We start from the raw sequence: 15,520 nt of genomic DNA, 5'->3' as shown, positions 1-15,520 counted from the left end.
GTGGAGTACTAATGCCTCAGGAATGCTGGAAATTAATTCCAGTGGAGATAAGGAGCAGGGAAGAATCATGGGGTGGGGAGGGGGAGAGGAGGGCGGGACCTGCAGTGAAGAAGGGGAGATTGAGCCGGGCTTGACCTGCGGTGTGTGGAACTCCTGCCCCCAGAGATGCAGAGCTGCAGGTTCAGAAGATGCAGCGCCGCTTGCACCTGCTCTCTGTTTGCAGTACGTGGCTCACCAGGAATATCCCTCTGGGGGTGTCCCATGGCTTTCATCGGGTGTGCCCTGTCTCTTGAGGACAGTCTCAGTCCACTGATGCTTCAGTTGTTCTGTGACACAGATGTTAAACAAAGGAGCCACTGGTGGATTGATGAGCTGTGGAACATTCAGATTGTTTTCAGAGTTGGCTTTTTACATGCCAAGTTTATCTGGGGATAAAGACTTGATTTTTACCCAAAGATTGTTTTCAAGGCAGATGGTATTCTGACTGCTTTCAGCAGGACCTTGCAAAGCTAGGTCCCATTCAGATGACCCCAATAAAGGTGTGTTGTGCCCATTTTCTCTTAGAAAGACTTTGTTAAAATGCAGATCTTGATTGAATAGGTTTGAGGCCTGAGATTCTGCATTTCTAACAAGCTCCTGGGTGATGCCAGTGCCCCCTGTCCTTGGACCACACTCGGGGAGCCCTGATAGGGGTTTGCTTGCGGACTCATAGCTGCCTGTAGTTCTCACAGCAGCCTCTAGATGTCCCCGTCGTCCATGAGATTTTGCTGCCAGAGTTAAGCAGCAGCCTCCCAGCCCTGAGAATGCAGTGTTAGCAGCTTACTGAAACTAGAGGCTTGTCTAAAAACCAGTGTTTGGATTCATTGTTTCTATGTGGGACTGACTCTGGTGACAAAAATGTTTACCTCTAATCTTTGAGGAAAAAATGTCTTCTTGAAATTAAGTGGTTTGTCCAACAACTTCCCTGCTACCTATTTTATTTACCATGAAATGCTAAATCCACATCGAAACATCCCAGAAATGAGCAGTGAGCCCTCCATGGAAGTTACAAGTAGAGGATTATTTCCATAGTCTTAAAACTTGGGTTTCTAAAAGAAACTAGTGTTAAGCTAATAATTTTATCACCATAAATTCACCTATAAACTTCACTAGTATAAATAAAACCATCCAAGGCTCCTGGTAGACATCCAGAGCCGCCTCCAGGGCGAGGCACATAAGATAATAGGAGTTAACGGGGTAACTGAATTAGCTCCTTAACCCTCACAGCATCCCTAGGGAGTGACTGTTTTATTATGCCCATTTTATAGGTGGGGAAACTGAGGCCTGGGGCAGTTAAGTAACATCCAAGGTCACACACAAAATGGTAGGGGCCAGTGAGTTAATCACTATACTAGATAACCATTCATGCCCAAACTACATTTACTGAATGAGTTAATGTTTTCAATTTCCGAATAGGCATAACGGCACGTTCCTTGTTAACTGTCCTCTGAAGGGCTTCATGAGCTTGACTGCACATGCAGCACAGGTGCACTGGCCACTGCTCCCTGGAAGGTTTGGGTTCTATTTTGCCATCATGCTGAGTGGCTAAGACATACAGTATACATATACGACATTACTTTTCAATTTAACTCTCGTAGTATCCTAACTAAGGAGCTCGTCTGATTTCTGTAGCTGTTTGAACGAAAGGCAGGAGTGAATTTGATGAGCTGTTGAGGGAGGATTAGACCTGGCAGATAACAGATGAATCCATTTGCCTGTGGCATTTGTGACACATGGTACTGGAATTCACCTTACTATCTGAGCCCGACCTCAAAGCCACTGAGCCTCTGACAATCAAGTCCTATGATCTCTAGACCCCAGAAACTCAGGTGATTTTGGAAAATGTGTTAAACTCTTCTGACATCTAACAGCCTTGTTGCGAGCTCCTGCTGTGGAGAACGGAGCCCCGAGGAAGGAGGCCCTCAGGTCTTTGGCCAGTGGTGCTCAGTCACAAGCACTTGAAAGCTGCAAACACAGTCAAGAAGGTGCACACGCTACTTAGCCGAACTTCTTTTTAGTGAGAGATGATTACCTTAACGTGAGACCTTATGATTTTCCCGTGACTTGGAGTTTCCAAAACCTAAATATCACCAGACTGGAGTCCAACAGCTTCCTCTTGCTGTTGGTAGACTCCCAGCTGTGGAAACCTGCTCGTTGCTTAATGCTGTGTTTCATTTCCCTGTGTAGAGGCGCCGGGCCCGTTCTTCTCATGGCCTCGTCCCCACTCCGCTGACTTCACTCGGCCGGCTCCCCTGGCCAACTCGCGCTCCTGGGGGAGATGGCTGCCTGCTTTCCTAACAGCTTGGTAGGAAGTTGATCTGTAGATACGGGGCAGGGCACAAATGAGTGCCCTTATTTGGTAGGCCTCAGATGGGCCACCAGAGCTGCCCGAAAGCACTAGCAGGGTGATTGACAGTGGCCGTTTCATAGCCTGACTTCACCTTCTTTGCAACCACAGTCACCCCGGAACAGTCTGCTGTCAGGAAGCGAGCCCTGGTTGGTAGGCAGCGCCCGCATCGGCCTGGGGATGCTCTCCAGGGCCCCAGCCTGGGTTTCGGTTCCCTGCGAGCGCTGGGCCGGCTCTGGGTCACGTGGGAGACGAGCTCTGCCCGCCTGCGGTTGCCGTGGCAACGCCAGTCCCCGGCCTACCCGGGCCGCGGCAGTGCCGGCGCCCACCCCGGGCTTGGAAGAGCCGGGCCGGCCATGCTTCGCCGTCCGCGGAGCCCGCTCCGCCTCCGCCTCTGCCTCTGCGTCCTGCTGCTGCTGCCGCTGCCGGGCGCGCCGGGACACGGCGGCGACGCGGGGCCGGGGCCGGGGGCCGAGAAGACGGGCTCCAGATGGGCCTGGCCGGCCTTCCAGGGCCTGCGGGAGCGGCTGAGGGCGGCCGGGACCCTCTCCAGACGGTACTGGGCGCTCTTCAGCTGCCGCGTGTGGCCCGAGCACTGCGAGGAGGACGAGGAGGCGCCGGCAGGGCCCCTGGGTAAGACCCGGTCGCCGGGGCCCCGCCTGCCCGCGCCCTGTGCGGTGGCACCGGGGCTGGGGCGCCGCTGTAATCAGGACCCCAGGGCAGGTGGCTTAGCAGCCAGCTTTGCTGCTCCGTCCAACTAATGGCGCAGGCTGAGGGCAGCGGAAACCCCATCGCTGCCCCGCAGCACCCACCTCCGCACCCCTCCCCCCCGGGCGGAGCCCCTTTACGCAGTCAGATTGGCCTGGCTGCTCTCCCCCATGTCGCCTGTTCTTGACTCCTGCAGACAGCTCACACTTCCTTGCGGTCTCCCAGTCCACCCTGGCATTATTCAAGGAGCTGCTCTTTCTCACCTTCTTGATGGCTTTAAGGAAAGGCCCCGGTTGGACACAGCCGCAGTACCTTCTCTTCCTCTGCGCTTGCGGAGGCAGAGCCTGAGCTCGGAGTCCCGGACCCCGTCATCCTGGGTCCTGTAATAGCACTGTAAGGGTGATCCTGTAATGGTGCTATATACATCTTTCATTTAAATCAAAAGATTTCTAAATCCCAGTGAGTGATTTTTGTTTCGTTTTTGCTAATGCTGGGTATATTCAAATTGACATTTGACAAAACAATTTGGAGGCCCTTGGAGTTGGCCAAGATCAGATAATTTTGGAAGCCAGAGCAAGCAGGAAGAATGATAATCACCAGCTACTGTTTGTCTCCCTACTAGACTGCAGACTCCTTACAGGCAGGGTCTGGGTTTCTGCTTCTGGCACGCGGTCTCTTAAGGCGTATTTGTTGAGTAAATTGAGGCTTTGCTGGGGTTGCATCTTTAGCAAGGCCATCTACTTCCTCAAAGGTAGGAAGTGCCCACTCCTGCCCATTCCCTGGCAGGGCACAAGGCAGGCCCAGAGGAGAGCAGTAAGGGGTGGCCCTGGAGAGAGGACGAAGGAAGAGAAGAAGAACCGCTCTGCTCCATACGTCATGTGAAGTGGGCAACACAAGTTGCGCAGGGAGGCGGTGCCCAGCTCCCTCTCTGCCCTCTGCTCTGCCCCTGACCACAGCTCCTCCTTTTCCAGCCTGGGGCCGTGCCCTGCTGGGCCAGCAGTACCTGGATATCCTGACCACGTGGTACTGCAGCTTCCAGGATTGCTGTGACAGTGGGGACTGCAGGATCTCCAACAACTTCACAGGTTGGACTTCGCATGGCCCTAAGGGGCTAGGGATCTGTGGGGAGGGAGGCAGTTCAGGAGAAGTGGCTAGGGTGCAAAGGATATTTCCTCATCCTGCCCACAGCTGGCAGCATACCCTCCCTGTCTCCACCGTGGCTCCCAGGAGCCCCAGTCTCCCAACTCAGAACCTTGTGGGGGGAGAAAGTGAGGCCTCAGAGGACTTTACACACACTAGCTGCTCTCCACAGGTGTTCGCTGAACCGAATGAAAATGAGAGTATGTCCATAAAATATTTAGGGGGTCCTGAAACTTCTGGGTGGGAGCAATCTCACAGGTGTGGGGGGGTGGGGTACCTCCACCAGACAGGCTCTGCCAAGCAGTCTGGGATGTCTTCAGAAAGGATGATTCCATCCTCTCCCTAAATTCAATCTTAATTTCTCAAACTCTTCAGAAAATAGTCTTGAATCCCTTCTGCTGCAAGGTCTACCCGTGGCTTCTGAGGTCAAACAGGATGGATAAGTGATCCCACTTCAGAGATGTTCAGAGTTGCCCATTTCCCGCCCGTTGCCTGGAGGGGACCGTGTCTGTGTGCATCTCTCACCGGGGCCTCCTCTTTCCTGCCTCTAGGCCTAAAATCTGACCTGAGTGTGCGACTGCATGGCCAGCATCTGGCCCAGGAGCTGGTCCTGAGAACAGTGAGGGGATATTTAGAGCTGCCCCGGCCAGACAAGGCCCTGGTTCTGTCATTCCACGGCTGGTCTGGCACAGGCAAGAACTTCGTGGCAAGGATACTGGCAGAGAACCTCTACCGGGACGGACTGAGGAGCGACTGTGTGAAGGTGTTCATCGCCATGTTCCACTTTCCTCACCCCACGTCTGTGGACTTGTACAAGGTGAGGCCAGACAGTGCTGGGGGGCTCCGCCAGCGGGGCTGGGGCTGGAATGAGGCTTCGACAGCCCGAGGAGCAGGCCTCTGTGCCGGTAAGGAGGCCCTGAACCAGGCCTTCCTTGCGAGGGGGTGGGCCCTGGAGAAGCCTGGGTGTGGGAGTTAGAGGACAGGCCACCTTCGCGACATAACCTGTCATTCACAGAGACGCCCTCCACACAGATGAGGCCCTGAACGTGTGGAGGGAAGACTCGTGTTCCAAAGGAGCTCTGTCTCCTTCAGCCAAACATGAGAGGCTGGCCACCGAGTTTAAACAGAGAACCCGGGGTTCCTTTTCCTCTTAGAGAAGTAGTGGACATGTCGCAGGAAATGTGCAACAGAGAAAAGCAAAAACTATCATAATCTCCCCACAGATTCAGCCACAGTTAGCATTTTGGTGTACTTCCTTCAAGCCTTTCCCCATGCTGTTTTACATCATTGTAATTACATTGGACACAAAGGTGCATATCCTGCTATTTTCTTAGAGAGGTATGTCATATCATAAGTGATCTTCCATGTCTTCCTGAAACCGCTCATTATATGCCAACAAGTGGATGGACAAAAATTGTCTTTGCTGCTCTGCTATTTTGGGTTTCTTCCATTGAGACATGTAACATTGAAAATAAGCCAGACGATGACCAAAACCCCCATGCAGCAGGACAGAAATGCCTGCGTCTCTCTGTGGCTTTCAGGTCCAGTTTGGGTGTGTGCTAACCTGTGATGCCCCGATTGCCTGAGTCATCTGGCAGTCTCAGTGCAGGCTTGGAGGGCAGCAGGAGGGTGAACTGTCCTAAGGGCAGGCGGCTGTCAGCCAGGCCTTCCCAGAGAGACCGAGCTGGCTTCCACTGTGGCGGAACTGCTGTGGATCTCAGCCTCCCCGCTGTGAAAACTGACGTGTACACACACCTCTCACACCACCCGCACAGCCTCTCACACACACGCTTGGGTGACGGGGCAGAAGTCAGAATCCAGGGAGGCTAGAGGTGGACAGTGAGAGGGGGTTCTGCTAAAACACACCCCCCCCCCGGGGGTGGGAGTTGGCCCTGTTCTCCTGGTGAATGCTGCAAAGCAGCATCTTTTCAATTGAGGGCTTACCATTGTGCCTGAAATGGGGAACCCCAGTTGTGAGTTGGCTAGGCCCCCCAGGCTTCTCCCCTGAAGTCTCAGGCCAGCCTGATGCCAGTGAGCACTCTGCTCCTGGGAGTTCGAGACAGGGACTGTAGCTGCCTCTGGGCACTTGAGCCCGCCTCTGCCTGTCCCCCTGTATTAGACCTGACTCCCACCCCCTGGGAAGAGTAGGTTGGCTGTTAGTTCTGGGGTGGGGTCTCATCCTGGAGAGGAGGGAGCAGGTTGGCTCGGGGGCCTGGTCCCAAGGGCAGGCAGGCAAGCCCTGTCCCTCTCGTCGGGCTGGCTTCACCTAGTTGGCTTCCAAACCTCAGGAAGCAGAAGAATCACCTGGGACCCCCCCTTCGGGTGCACGTCCCCCCAGTCCCACCCCCAGAGGTTTGGATTTGATAGTTGTAGGGTGGAACTCAGCAGCAGGTGATCCACTGCAGATGCCCTGGGGAAACTGGCCTCCTCAGGGGCCTCCTGGCTGGAGGGTGGGGAATGTGCCTCCCAGCCAGCGCTCCCCAGCAGCTCCCTGTACTCTGTGCAGGAGCAGCTGACAGGCCAGATCAGGAAGACGCAGGAGCGCTGCCACCAGACCCTGTTCATTTTCGATGAGGCCGAGAAGCTGCACCCAGGACTGCTGGAGGCCCTCAGGCCACACCTGGGCCGCCAGGCCCCCGAGAACCACAGGGCCCAGTCCCCGAGAACCATCTTTCTTTTTCTCAGGTGAGGTCTGAGGAACAAGACTGGAGGGTTGGGCGTGGGAGGAAGGGCCCTCCATCCAGGCGCTGCGTGCGAAGGCTCAGGAGCTGTAAGCCAGCAGTGAGCGGGCAGCACAGGGCTTCCACGCTCCGGGCTGCAGAGCCATTTCCACAAGGGCGACCAACCCAAACTCCAGGAGAGAAGACAGAAGGCTGGCTGCTTGGGGAACCTAAGGCTCCCCGCTCCTGCCCCAGTCCCACCTCCAAGGCCCTTGTGAAGAACTCTGACCCGCCTCGGCACAGGGCGCCTAAGGTCCTCCTGGGACCGCCCGGGGAAAAGCAGCTGTCCCTCACGCAGCCTCCCCCCAGCTCTCGTAGGATGATGGGGAGGCTCCCCTCAGACTCCCCAGTTAGTACACAGCCTCCTCAGGGGGGGACCACTCACATTGGGAGTCCCCTCTAGAAGGGCATTATGTTTTTTGTTTGTATTGAGGTACTATTGACATGTAACATTAAATTAGTTTCAGGTGTACATGATCCGATACTTGTATATATTGTGAAATGATCACAATAAGTCTAACAGCCGTCACCATATGTAGTTACAGAACTTTTTGTGTGATGAGAACTTTTAAGATCTGCTATCAGCAACTTTCAAATACACAGTACAGTGTTATTAACTGTAGTCACCATGCTGTACGGACATCCCCAGGACTTAGTTATTTTATAAGTGGAAGTTTGTACCTTTTGATTCCCTTTGCCCATTTCGCCCACCCCCCACCCCCGCCTCTGGCAACCACCATTCTGTTCTCTGTATCTATGAGCTTGGTTTTTTTGCTTTTAGATTCCACATAGAAGTGACATCCCAGGGCATTTGTCTTTCCCTGTCTGACTTATTTCACTTAGCATAATGCCCTCACGGTCCATCTGTTGTCACAAATGGCAAGATTGCCTTCTTTCTCATGGATGAATAATATCCCATTGTGTGTCTATATATATGTCTATACACATTTCTTTATCTTCCACACCAAAAAAAAGCACACCATTCTAACAGGTGTGAGGTGATACCTCATTGAGGTTTTGATTGGCATTTCCCTGATGACTAGTGATGAGCATCTTGAAGTATGAGCATCTTGAAGTGATGAGCATCTTGGCCAATCTGTATGTCTTCCTTGGAAAAATGTTTATTCAGCTCCTCTGCCCATTTTTAATGAGATTGGTTTTTTGCTATTGAGTTCTATGAGTTCTTTATATATTTTGGATATTAACCCCTCAGATAATATGATTTGCAAATATTTTCTCCCATTCCGGTGGGTGTCGTTTCATTTGTTGATGGTTTCCTCTGCTGTGCAGAAGCTTTTTAGTTTGACGTAGTCCCACTTGTTTACCTCTGCTTTTGTTGCCTTTGCTTTTGGTATCAAATCCAAAAAAATCATTACAAAGACTAACGTCAAAGAGCTTACCGCCTGTGTTTTCTTCTAGGAGTTTTATGGTTTCTAGTCTTATATTTGAGTCTTTAATCCGTTTTGAGTTAAATTTTGTGTATGGTGTAAGATAGTGATCCAGTTTCATTCTTTTGCATGTGGCTGTCCAGTTTTCCCAACAGCATTTATTGAAGAGATCATCCTTTCCCTTTTGTATATTCTTGGCTCCTTTGTCGTAAATTAATTGACCATATATGCTTGGGTTTGTTCTGTTCCATTGATCTGTATGTCTGTTTTTATGCCAATACCATACTGCTTTGATTACTATGCTTTGTAATATAGATTAAAATGTAACTCACACACCAGGAGTCCCCTGTTAGACAGGCATTAAGTTTTCAAGTCAGCAAATTAGTTGAAAATCAAATACAAACTATAATTTCCCCTTAAATCCAAAATGGCCAGTTCTTTCTCCAACCTTGGAAGGTCTCTTTCTTCCCAGATCATAGAGGAAGTCACTGGCTTGAAATTCAGGATATAATGTGTCGAATGAAAAGCTCTCGCTGGCTCCCACCACAAGACTTGCAGCCCCACCATGCAGGACTTGCTAACCACTGAACTGCAATTCCTGTTTTGTTCTGAGTGCCCCAGGCTCTGGATATGGCTTTGCAAAAAGCAAACTTAGAGATCAACTTGTCCAACCCTCTTTTTTTATGGAGGCTCTAACTGGGAATGTCTTGCCTAAGGTCTGTTTAAAAGTCAACTTTGAGTCCCTGTTGGCCCAACTTGAACACTTCACAAGCAGCTTCTTGCACTCAGAGTGGAAGCCAAACCGATTGCTCCCTCCCGTGCCGCCCTGGCCCCCTTGCCCTCACAGGCCAGTCCATGCTTGCTAGGAGATTTCCCCCAGCTTCAGGGTGGAGAAGTAGGGTGCCCAGTTTCTCGTCCAGGCTTGTAGAGTGTGAAGGAGCCACAGGACAAGAAGGAACCCATTTAAACTGTTGCCAGGTTGTGATTTCAGTGTGTTGCTGGCATGTCCTTGGGACACTAGAGTGCGTTGTGAAGGAGGGCAGGGGGCCATCATAAGGTGATTTTAAGAGAAAAGCAAAGAGTTTCTGATATGATCAGAGGGATCAGAAGCAGGTGGCGGGATGGTCAATTCGGCCCACTGACTCTCCTCCTGGGCTCCGTCCTGTTTGCTGCCTGCAGAGGCAGCCGAGGCGCAGGTCTCTTCTGTTGCACTGACTCAGGTGGAGGCTCCAAGAGGCAGAGGAGGCCGAGAAAGGAATCACCTTAGTTCCCTGAGGCTTCCCCACCTCCTCCCTACCAGGGGGCGGGGGCTGCCAGGAGTAGGGGTCCAGGGGACCCCCAGAGCCACTGCTGCGGACACGAGTCCTTCCCACCGAGTGGAAGGGAGCCTGGTGAGCAGCGAACTCAGGCCTCCCTTTGGCTTTGGCAGGAATCCTGTGACTGCAGAGCTCCTTCCGCTCCTCTGCCCATTGCTCCTCCTTCCTCCAGCCAGGCCCAACCTGCTTCTGCCTCAGGGCCGCCCGACCTTTCCCCGACTTGGGCCCAAGTCGGCCGCCTCCAAGGCGCTGACTTTCCCACCCAGGTCTCAGCTTGGAAAACCCACACCCTCACTGCTGCCAGGATTTCCTAATGCGACCCAGGTGACCCCACTGTCTCCAGGCAAATGTTTGCCTTTGTAGTATTTTGCTCACTAACCCACAGCAGTGCCTCGACCCCTCCACCCCTGCCCTTTCCCCCAGTGACCCAGCCTTTGTGCCCTTTCCAGGGCCCTGAGGTCATGGGCGAAGGGACAGACAGCTGGGGTGGAGGCAGGGCCTGGGGAGACAGTCACCAGGGGAGAAGCCACCACGTGGGCCTACCCTAGCTGGCAGACGGGGAGGCTGCGCTGGCACAAGGAGTCTTTGAACCTTCAGGGAGGAGGACAGGGACACGAGCATGTGGCCTCCAGTTCCAGTGGCCTGTGCCCAGCCTGGGAGGGCCAGTGGTCCTCAACAGGCCTGGGCGCCCTGAGCCTGCAGGCCAGCCAGGCTGACCGACCCCACCCTGCTCCAGGCCAGAGCGTCCAGAAACGGCACTTCTAAACCCCAAAGGTTTTCAGGTTGTTAAAAAACACAAGTCAGCTGAGTAAATGTGAAGATCTAATTGGCTTTATTAAGTGATTCATGAACTGGGCAGGATCCCTTCTAGGATCTAGAAGGCCAGGGGGATGGTTGTACAAAATGGAAGGTTTTTATAAGGAGGAGGGCGGGGCAAGTGAGCTATCAGCAACAGAAAAATCACCGCTCGTGGGATTTGGGGGGAAGGGAAGGGCACGGGTTTTAGCATGCAGCGCCTTCACTGGTGCACCCCCGGAAACGTCAGATTGACTGTTGGAAGGTCACATTCCTGGGAGGGCTGGAACTGTAATTGAGTCTTGGTTTGCCGTCAAGGGGGCCATTTTTGGGCCTGTTATTTCTTTTTGTAAACGAAGTATTCCAGTGATGGGCGGGGGAAGATGGTATATTTGAGTGTCTGGACTTGATTTCTACAGTGACCTCCTGTGAGTAGAAAGGACTGTTGTGTTTGAAAGAAAAGCAGAGCCGATTCAAACTTCTCGTGTGAGCAAGTCACTCTAGTCTAAGGCCAGCAGCTTAATCCTAAAAAATATCCCGAACCTACTGCGTGAAGTAAGGTGCTGGTGGCTTTGCTGGCCTGCCCTGTGGTGGCGTCTGATGGCAGAAGGGAGGAGGTGGCAGCTGGAGCGCCCCAGCCTTTAGAGCGGATGCTTCATCCCGGCTGGAGGAATTCAGGGCCCCCTGGCCGGGCACCGGAAAACTAACATTGACTACTTTTGCCCCTTTCTACCAAGTGAAGAAGGCTCCAGGGATGGGGTCACAGGGTGGGACAGAAGCATGGAACCCTGCAGATCAGAGCCGGGTCCTCTTCTCAGTGAAACCGTAAGTGAAGAGAGTGATTAGTAATGCCTGTTCTCTTTGGGCTGTTGTCAGGAAAAGAAGAGAAAAAGGACTTTGAAAAATTAAAAGAAGTTTACAAATGTAAATTGTTCAAGAAATCAAAGGCCTTGTATCCCAGCACATAGAAAATGCTTGTAGAAATGTGTAAACATTGACTGACCCCTGATCTAAGGTGACCTAAGGAGGGCATCTTAAAACGTCTGGTCCACTTCTCTCATCTTGCAAACGAGGAAACTAAGGCTCAGAGAGATTAATGGCTGAGTCCATTTGTATCTTCTTTAGGAAAGACTTGGCAGTTAGGGTTGGGGTCTGTTATCAGAGCTCCGGAGAGGCCTTTGAGTCTCCTTCCTTTGGGGTCTGGGGGCTCAGGGCTGGGGGATTACATGTGGTCCTGCCCCAGAGCCAGGGAGAGGGCTAGTCTGTAGAGGTGCCTTTTGTCCCTTGGTCCCTTCAGGCCTCCCAGGCAGCAGGTGACCTGGGAGGATGTGGGAGAGAACCGAGGTGCTCCAGGAAGGCAACATCTGTCCAGAGGTGTGATGTCGGGGCCAGAGTGGCCGTCCCTGAGGAGCTGAGGACTAGGCGAGCGGTAGGGAACAGAGAAGGGGCCCAGGTTATGTCTTGGTGGGGGAGATAGAGCCCGTAACATGGAGGAAGAGCGTCATTGGCTGTGGGACAAAACCAGAGGAGAAATTCAGAAAGCAGGAGGAGCTAGTGTAGACAAAGGTGCAGGAATGTCCGTTTATTTAGTAAACATTTATTGAGCCCCTGAGGCGCACGAGGCGCTGGCGTGACGTAAACAAATGGGCTAAGCCCTGCTCTCAAGCGCGGACACGGGGAAGGCAGCGGGCCTCTCCCGGGGCTGCTGAGTGAGCCGCTCTCGCCGCCCCCTCGCCTGGACGCCTGCCCTCGCCCCGCGGGGACGGCGAGCCCAGGCCTTGCCTCAGCTGGCGCAGCTGTGCGTGAGCAGGTGCCCTGCCCGGCGGGCCTTCCTGCCGCGGGGGACGGGCAGCCGCCGGCCCAGTGCGGGCGTCGGGAACCCAGCTGAGCAGCCGAGCTCGAGCCCGGGCGCGGCTCACGGCCCCTGGGAGCTTCTGGCAGAGCGCTCACCGGCCCCCACCACGAGGCGGCGTGCCATCAGTTGGCCGCCCCGGTTCCCTGCTGGGCAGGGCAGGACGCCTGCGCCAGCCTGTCCTTTCCCGCCTGTGCAGGCAGGCCCGGCGAGAGCCGCTCGGCACCTCCCGTGCCCCGGAGCCCCGCGTGGAGCCGGCAGACGGGCGAGCTCGAGCACCTGGGAGGCGGAGCCGGCCGTCGGGGGCGAAGGGCGCGTTCGGGTCCCCACCCCTCCGCTCGCCCGCCTCTCCCCTCCTTCACTCGCACCCCTGCCGTGCGGGGCCTGAGGGAGCTGAGGAGTGTAACGCCAAGCTGTCCGCCCCACCCCGCCCCTAGGCTGCCCTTCTGTGAGGGGTGGGCAGCCGGCAGCTCCGGGCAAACGCTCGTGGTCTTTGTTGACCTCCTTTCTCTCACTTGTCACAGCCTTAAGTTGCAGGGTCCGGTCAGTTGTGCCTCCTAAACTAATTTTAAATCCTTCTCCTCCTCTCCATCGTCTCTAAACAGGGACTATTGCAAAAAGCGTCCTGACCAGCTTTCTGCGACCACCCCTGCCTCTTCAGTCCACCCCCCGTGGCCCTCGAGTGACCTTCCTAGGAAGTGAGGCCGATCACTCGCACGCGGCAGACGGGGCCCCAGCGCGCCTCGGCCCGCCCCCCCAGGCTGGCAGCCCCCCCCCCACAGGCCCTCTGGTCGTCCCTGCCTCCCGCCCGACCACTGCCTGTCTGCGTTTGCTCGGAAGCCTCCTCCCTGGGCCCGAGTCGCTCCTCCGTGACCCGGGCCGCGCGCGCCGCCCCTTCCACACACGCGTCGGGGAGAACCGCGTCCCAGCCCCGCCGCTGCCCGCGCCCGGCACAGGCTCAGGGTTCGTCAGAGGGGGCTGGCAGGGAGGGAAGCGGCAAAGCAGGACGGCGTCTTTTCTGTCCAGACCTTTGGGTTGTGACAGGATCTCCTGGGGGGTCGGGGGAGGCCCAGGCCCCTCAACCTCTATTCTAGTCACCAATGCAATGGCTTCGGCGGTCAGGTTCCCCACTTGGAAGCTAAACAGAAAAAGAGTCTGTTAACAAGCTCTTGTCTCTTCCAGTAACCTGGGGGGCAGTGTCATCAACGAGGTGGTCCTGCGTCTGCTTAAGGCTGGGCGGCCGCGGGAAGACGTGGCGCTGGGAGACTTGCAGCCCCGCCTCCGGGCCGCGGTGGGCGAGGCCCCAGGTAACTGACCCCGGCGCCGCAGACGCCTCGGGGAGCCGCGGGGCAGCGGGTGTGGGCCGGAAGGCGCGCCGCTGAGGTGGCCGGGATCCTCAGGGCCACAGAGGACACTGTCTGATCAGCTTGTCCACTTCAGGTAGACACAAGAAAAGTGCCAGGAAAGCTGAACTCTCTGTCTGAAAATGCTTTGAAGAGACTAGTTTGCCGCAGCCGCGGAAATAGAGGCCATGGTCTGTGAGGCCCAGGAACCCTGAGGAAGCGTCTCCCTGGAGAACCTCAGAGGTTCGGGTTCCAGTCGTAGGCGGGGTCGCTCCCCCTTCTGCTTCCTGCCATTAGATGACACCGTAAAGCTGGCGGGGGCCCCCTCCCTCCCCCGCAGCACACATCCATAGTTAACCAGGGCTCTGTCCCCAAAGGGGACGCAGCTGCAGAGTCCCGCTGCAAACTTCAGACAGCCCTCCTGGAGCTGGCAGATGAGATCAGACCTAGCCAGGCCTTAGGGTTGGGGACACCTTAAAACCCCAAGTGGCTTCAGCCCCAGACTCCACGTAGCTTTGGTCTTGATTTCAGACAGTGGCTTTGGCCACAGCTGTCTTGTGAAGGAAAACCTGATTGACTTCTTCGTCCCCTTCCTGCCACTGGAGTACCGGCACGTGAGGCTGTGTGCACGCGATGCTTTCCTGAGCCAGAAGCTCCTGTATACAGAAGAGCTGCTGGATGAAATTGCCAAGATGATGGTGTATGTCCCCAAGGAGGAACAACTCTTCTCTTCTCAGGGATGCAAATCTATTTCCCAGAGAATTAACTATTTTCTGCCTTAAGACCTTGATGAACACTTCCTGAAGCTGCCTTCCTTCCACCAACAGGACCCTGGGGCCTGCCAGCACGCCGTCTGGGACTGTAAGGAGTGGGAGGGGCAGGCTGGCATCCAGCAGTCACTAACTAACACACAGTGGTGTGTAAAAGGAAGGCCTTAAATCAGAAGCAGAGCCAATTCTTAAAATCCCTTGGTGCCTTAAAGAGCCATGTCCCAAAATGTGGGCCAGGTGGTTGGAGGAAGCCACGTGGGAAATAAACAAATCCCAGGGCATATCGGCATCTCCGCTCTGGCCTGCAGATGCCTGGACTTGGGTGTTAGGCCTGAAGCTGCAGGAACCTCGGTGACTAGGAAGGGAAAAATGAACTTCTGCTTACCAGTGGCAGGGAGTCCACCTCAGCTGTGAAGGCGGGGTGGCTCAGCTTTCAAGTTGTTATTCCCAGAGGGAAGCTGAGTAGCTTCTGGGAGCAGAAGATCAGCAGAGAGCCTCAGGCTAAGGGGAAAAGTGCACAAAGGAAGAATTAAAAAAATAAAAAATCATGTCAGGGTAGGCTAAGACTTGGGGTCTGCTCTGCAGATTTAAAAAAAAAAAAATTTAAGTTAGGGGCCTTGACATGACTGTCATATGTAAAGATTAAAATTCGTATTTTTCTAAAACTCTCAGCCTACTTTCGTACTGAGACCTAGTAATTGTGCTCACTCAGCAAAATTCCAAATGCCAGGCAAAACCGATGGGGACTGGTGGAGACCAGGGCGGACGCTGGCACTCAGAGCTGACAGGGTGACTGCCTGGCCTGCCAATTTACTTCATTTGCTCTGAGATCACATCAGCTGAGCTGGGTTATTTCAACCTCTACTGAAGAGGCTTCCACAGCATATTGCTCTTATATATGAAAACGTCACTCCCGTGCTTCCAGCTTGAAAAAGTCATTTTTAAGGATTGAATGGCTACATGTACATTGTGCCTCTAGGTACACAGGAGGCGCGCAGAATGTGTTTTTCCCCTTCTCTCGGTTCTTCCCTCCTACCACACTTCTGGAATTACACACAGGGTCTTTTCTCTTATAGCTGTCATCACCTCGTGTCCCCGTATT

General features: G+C 54.3%; 1 protein-coding gene across 1 annotated transcript; it reads left to right on the top strand.

Moving 5' to 3' along the window:
• The first annotated feature begins 2,470 nt into the window (after positions 1 to 2,470).
• Positions 2,471 to 15,083, top strand: TOR3A (torsin family 3 member A). The gene is made up of 6 exons (XM_014845301.3): positions 2,471 to 3,019; positions 4,066 to 4,179; positions 4,786 to 5,051; positions 6,741 to 6,919; positions 13,488 to 13,612; positions 14,180 to 15,083. Exons 1-6 carry the CDS (start codon positions 2,743 to 2,745, stop codon positions 14,428 to 14,430), a joined length of 1,212 nt encoding a protein of 403 aa, XP_014700787.1. The 5' UTR covers positions 2,471 to 2,742; the 3' UTR covers positions 14,431 to 15,083.
• The last annotated feature ends 437 nt before the right edge of the window (positions 15,084 to 15,520 follow it).

This window comes from Equus asinus, chromosome 25, assembly GCF_041296235.1.
Source record: "Equus asinus isolate D_3611 breed Donkey chromosome 25, EquAss-T2T_v2, whole genome shotgun sequence".
Taxonomy (NCBI): domain Eukaryota; kingdom Metazoa; phylum Chordata; class Mammalia; order Perissodactyla; family Equidae; genus Equus; species Equus asinus.
This window is presented reverse-complemented; position numbering and strand designations above follow the sequence as displayed.

Coding starts and splice junctions, on each gene's coding strand:
- TOR3A (XM_014845301.3), top strand. CDS start 2,743: ATGCTTCGCCGTCCGCGGAGCCCGCTCCGCCTCCGCCTCTGCCTCTGC. Junction 3,020..4,065: donor GGCGCCGGCAGGGCCCCTGG/GTAAGACCCGGT, acceptor CTCCTTTTCCAG/CCTGGGGCCGTGCCCTGCTG. Junction 6,920..13,487: donor ACCATCTTTCTTTTTCTCAG/GTGAGGTCTGAG, acceptor TGTCTCTTCCAG/TAACCTGGGGGGCAGTGTCA.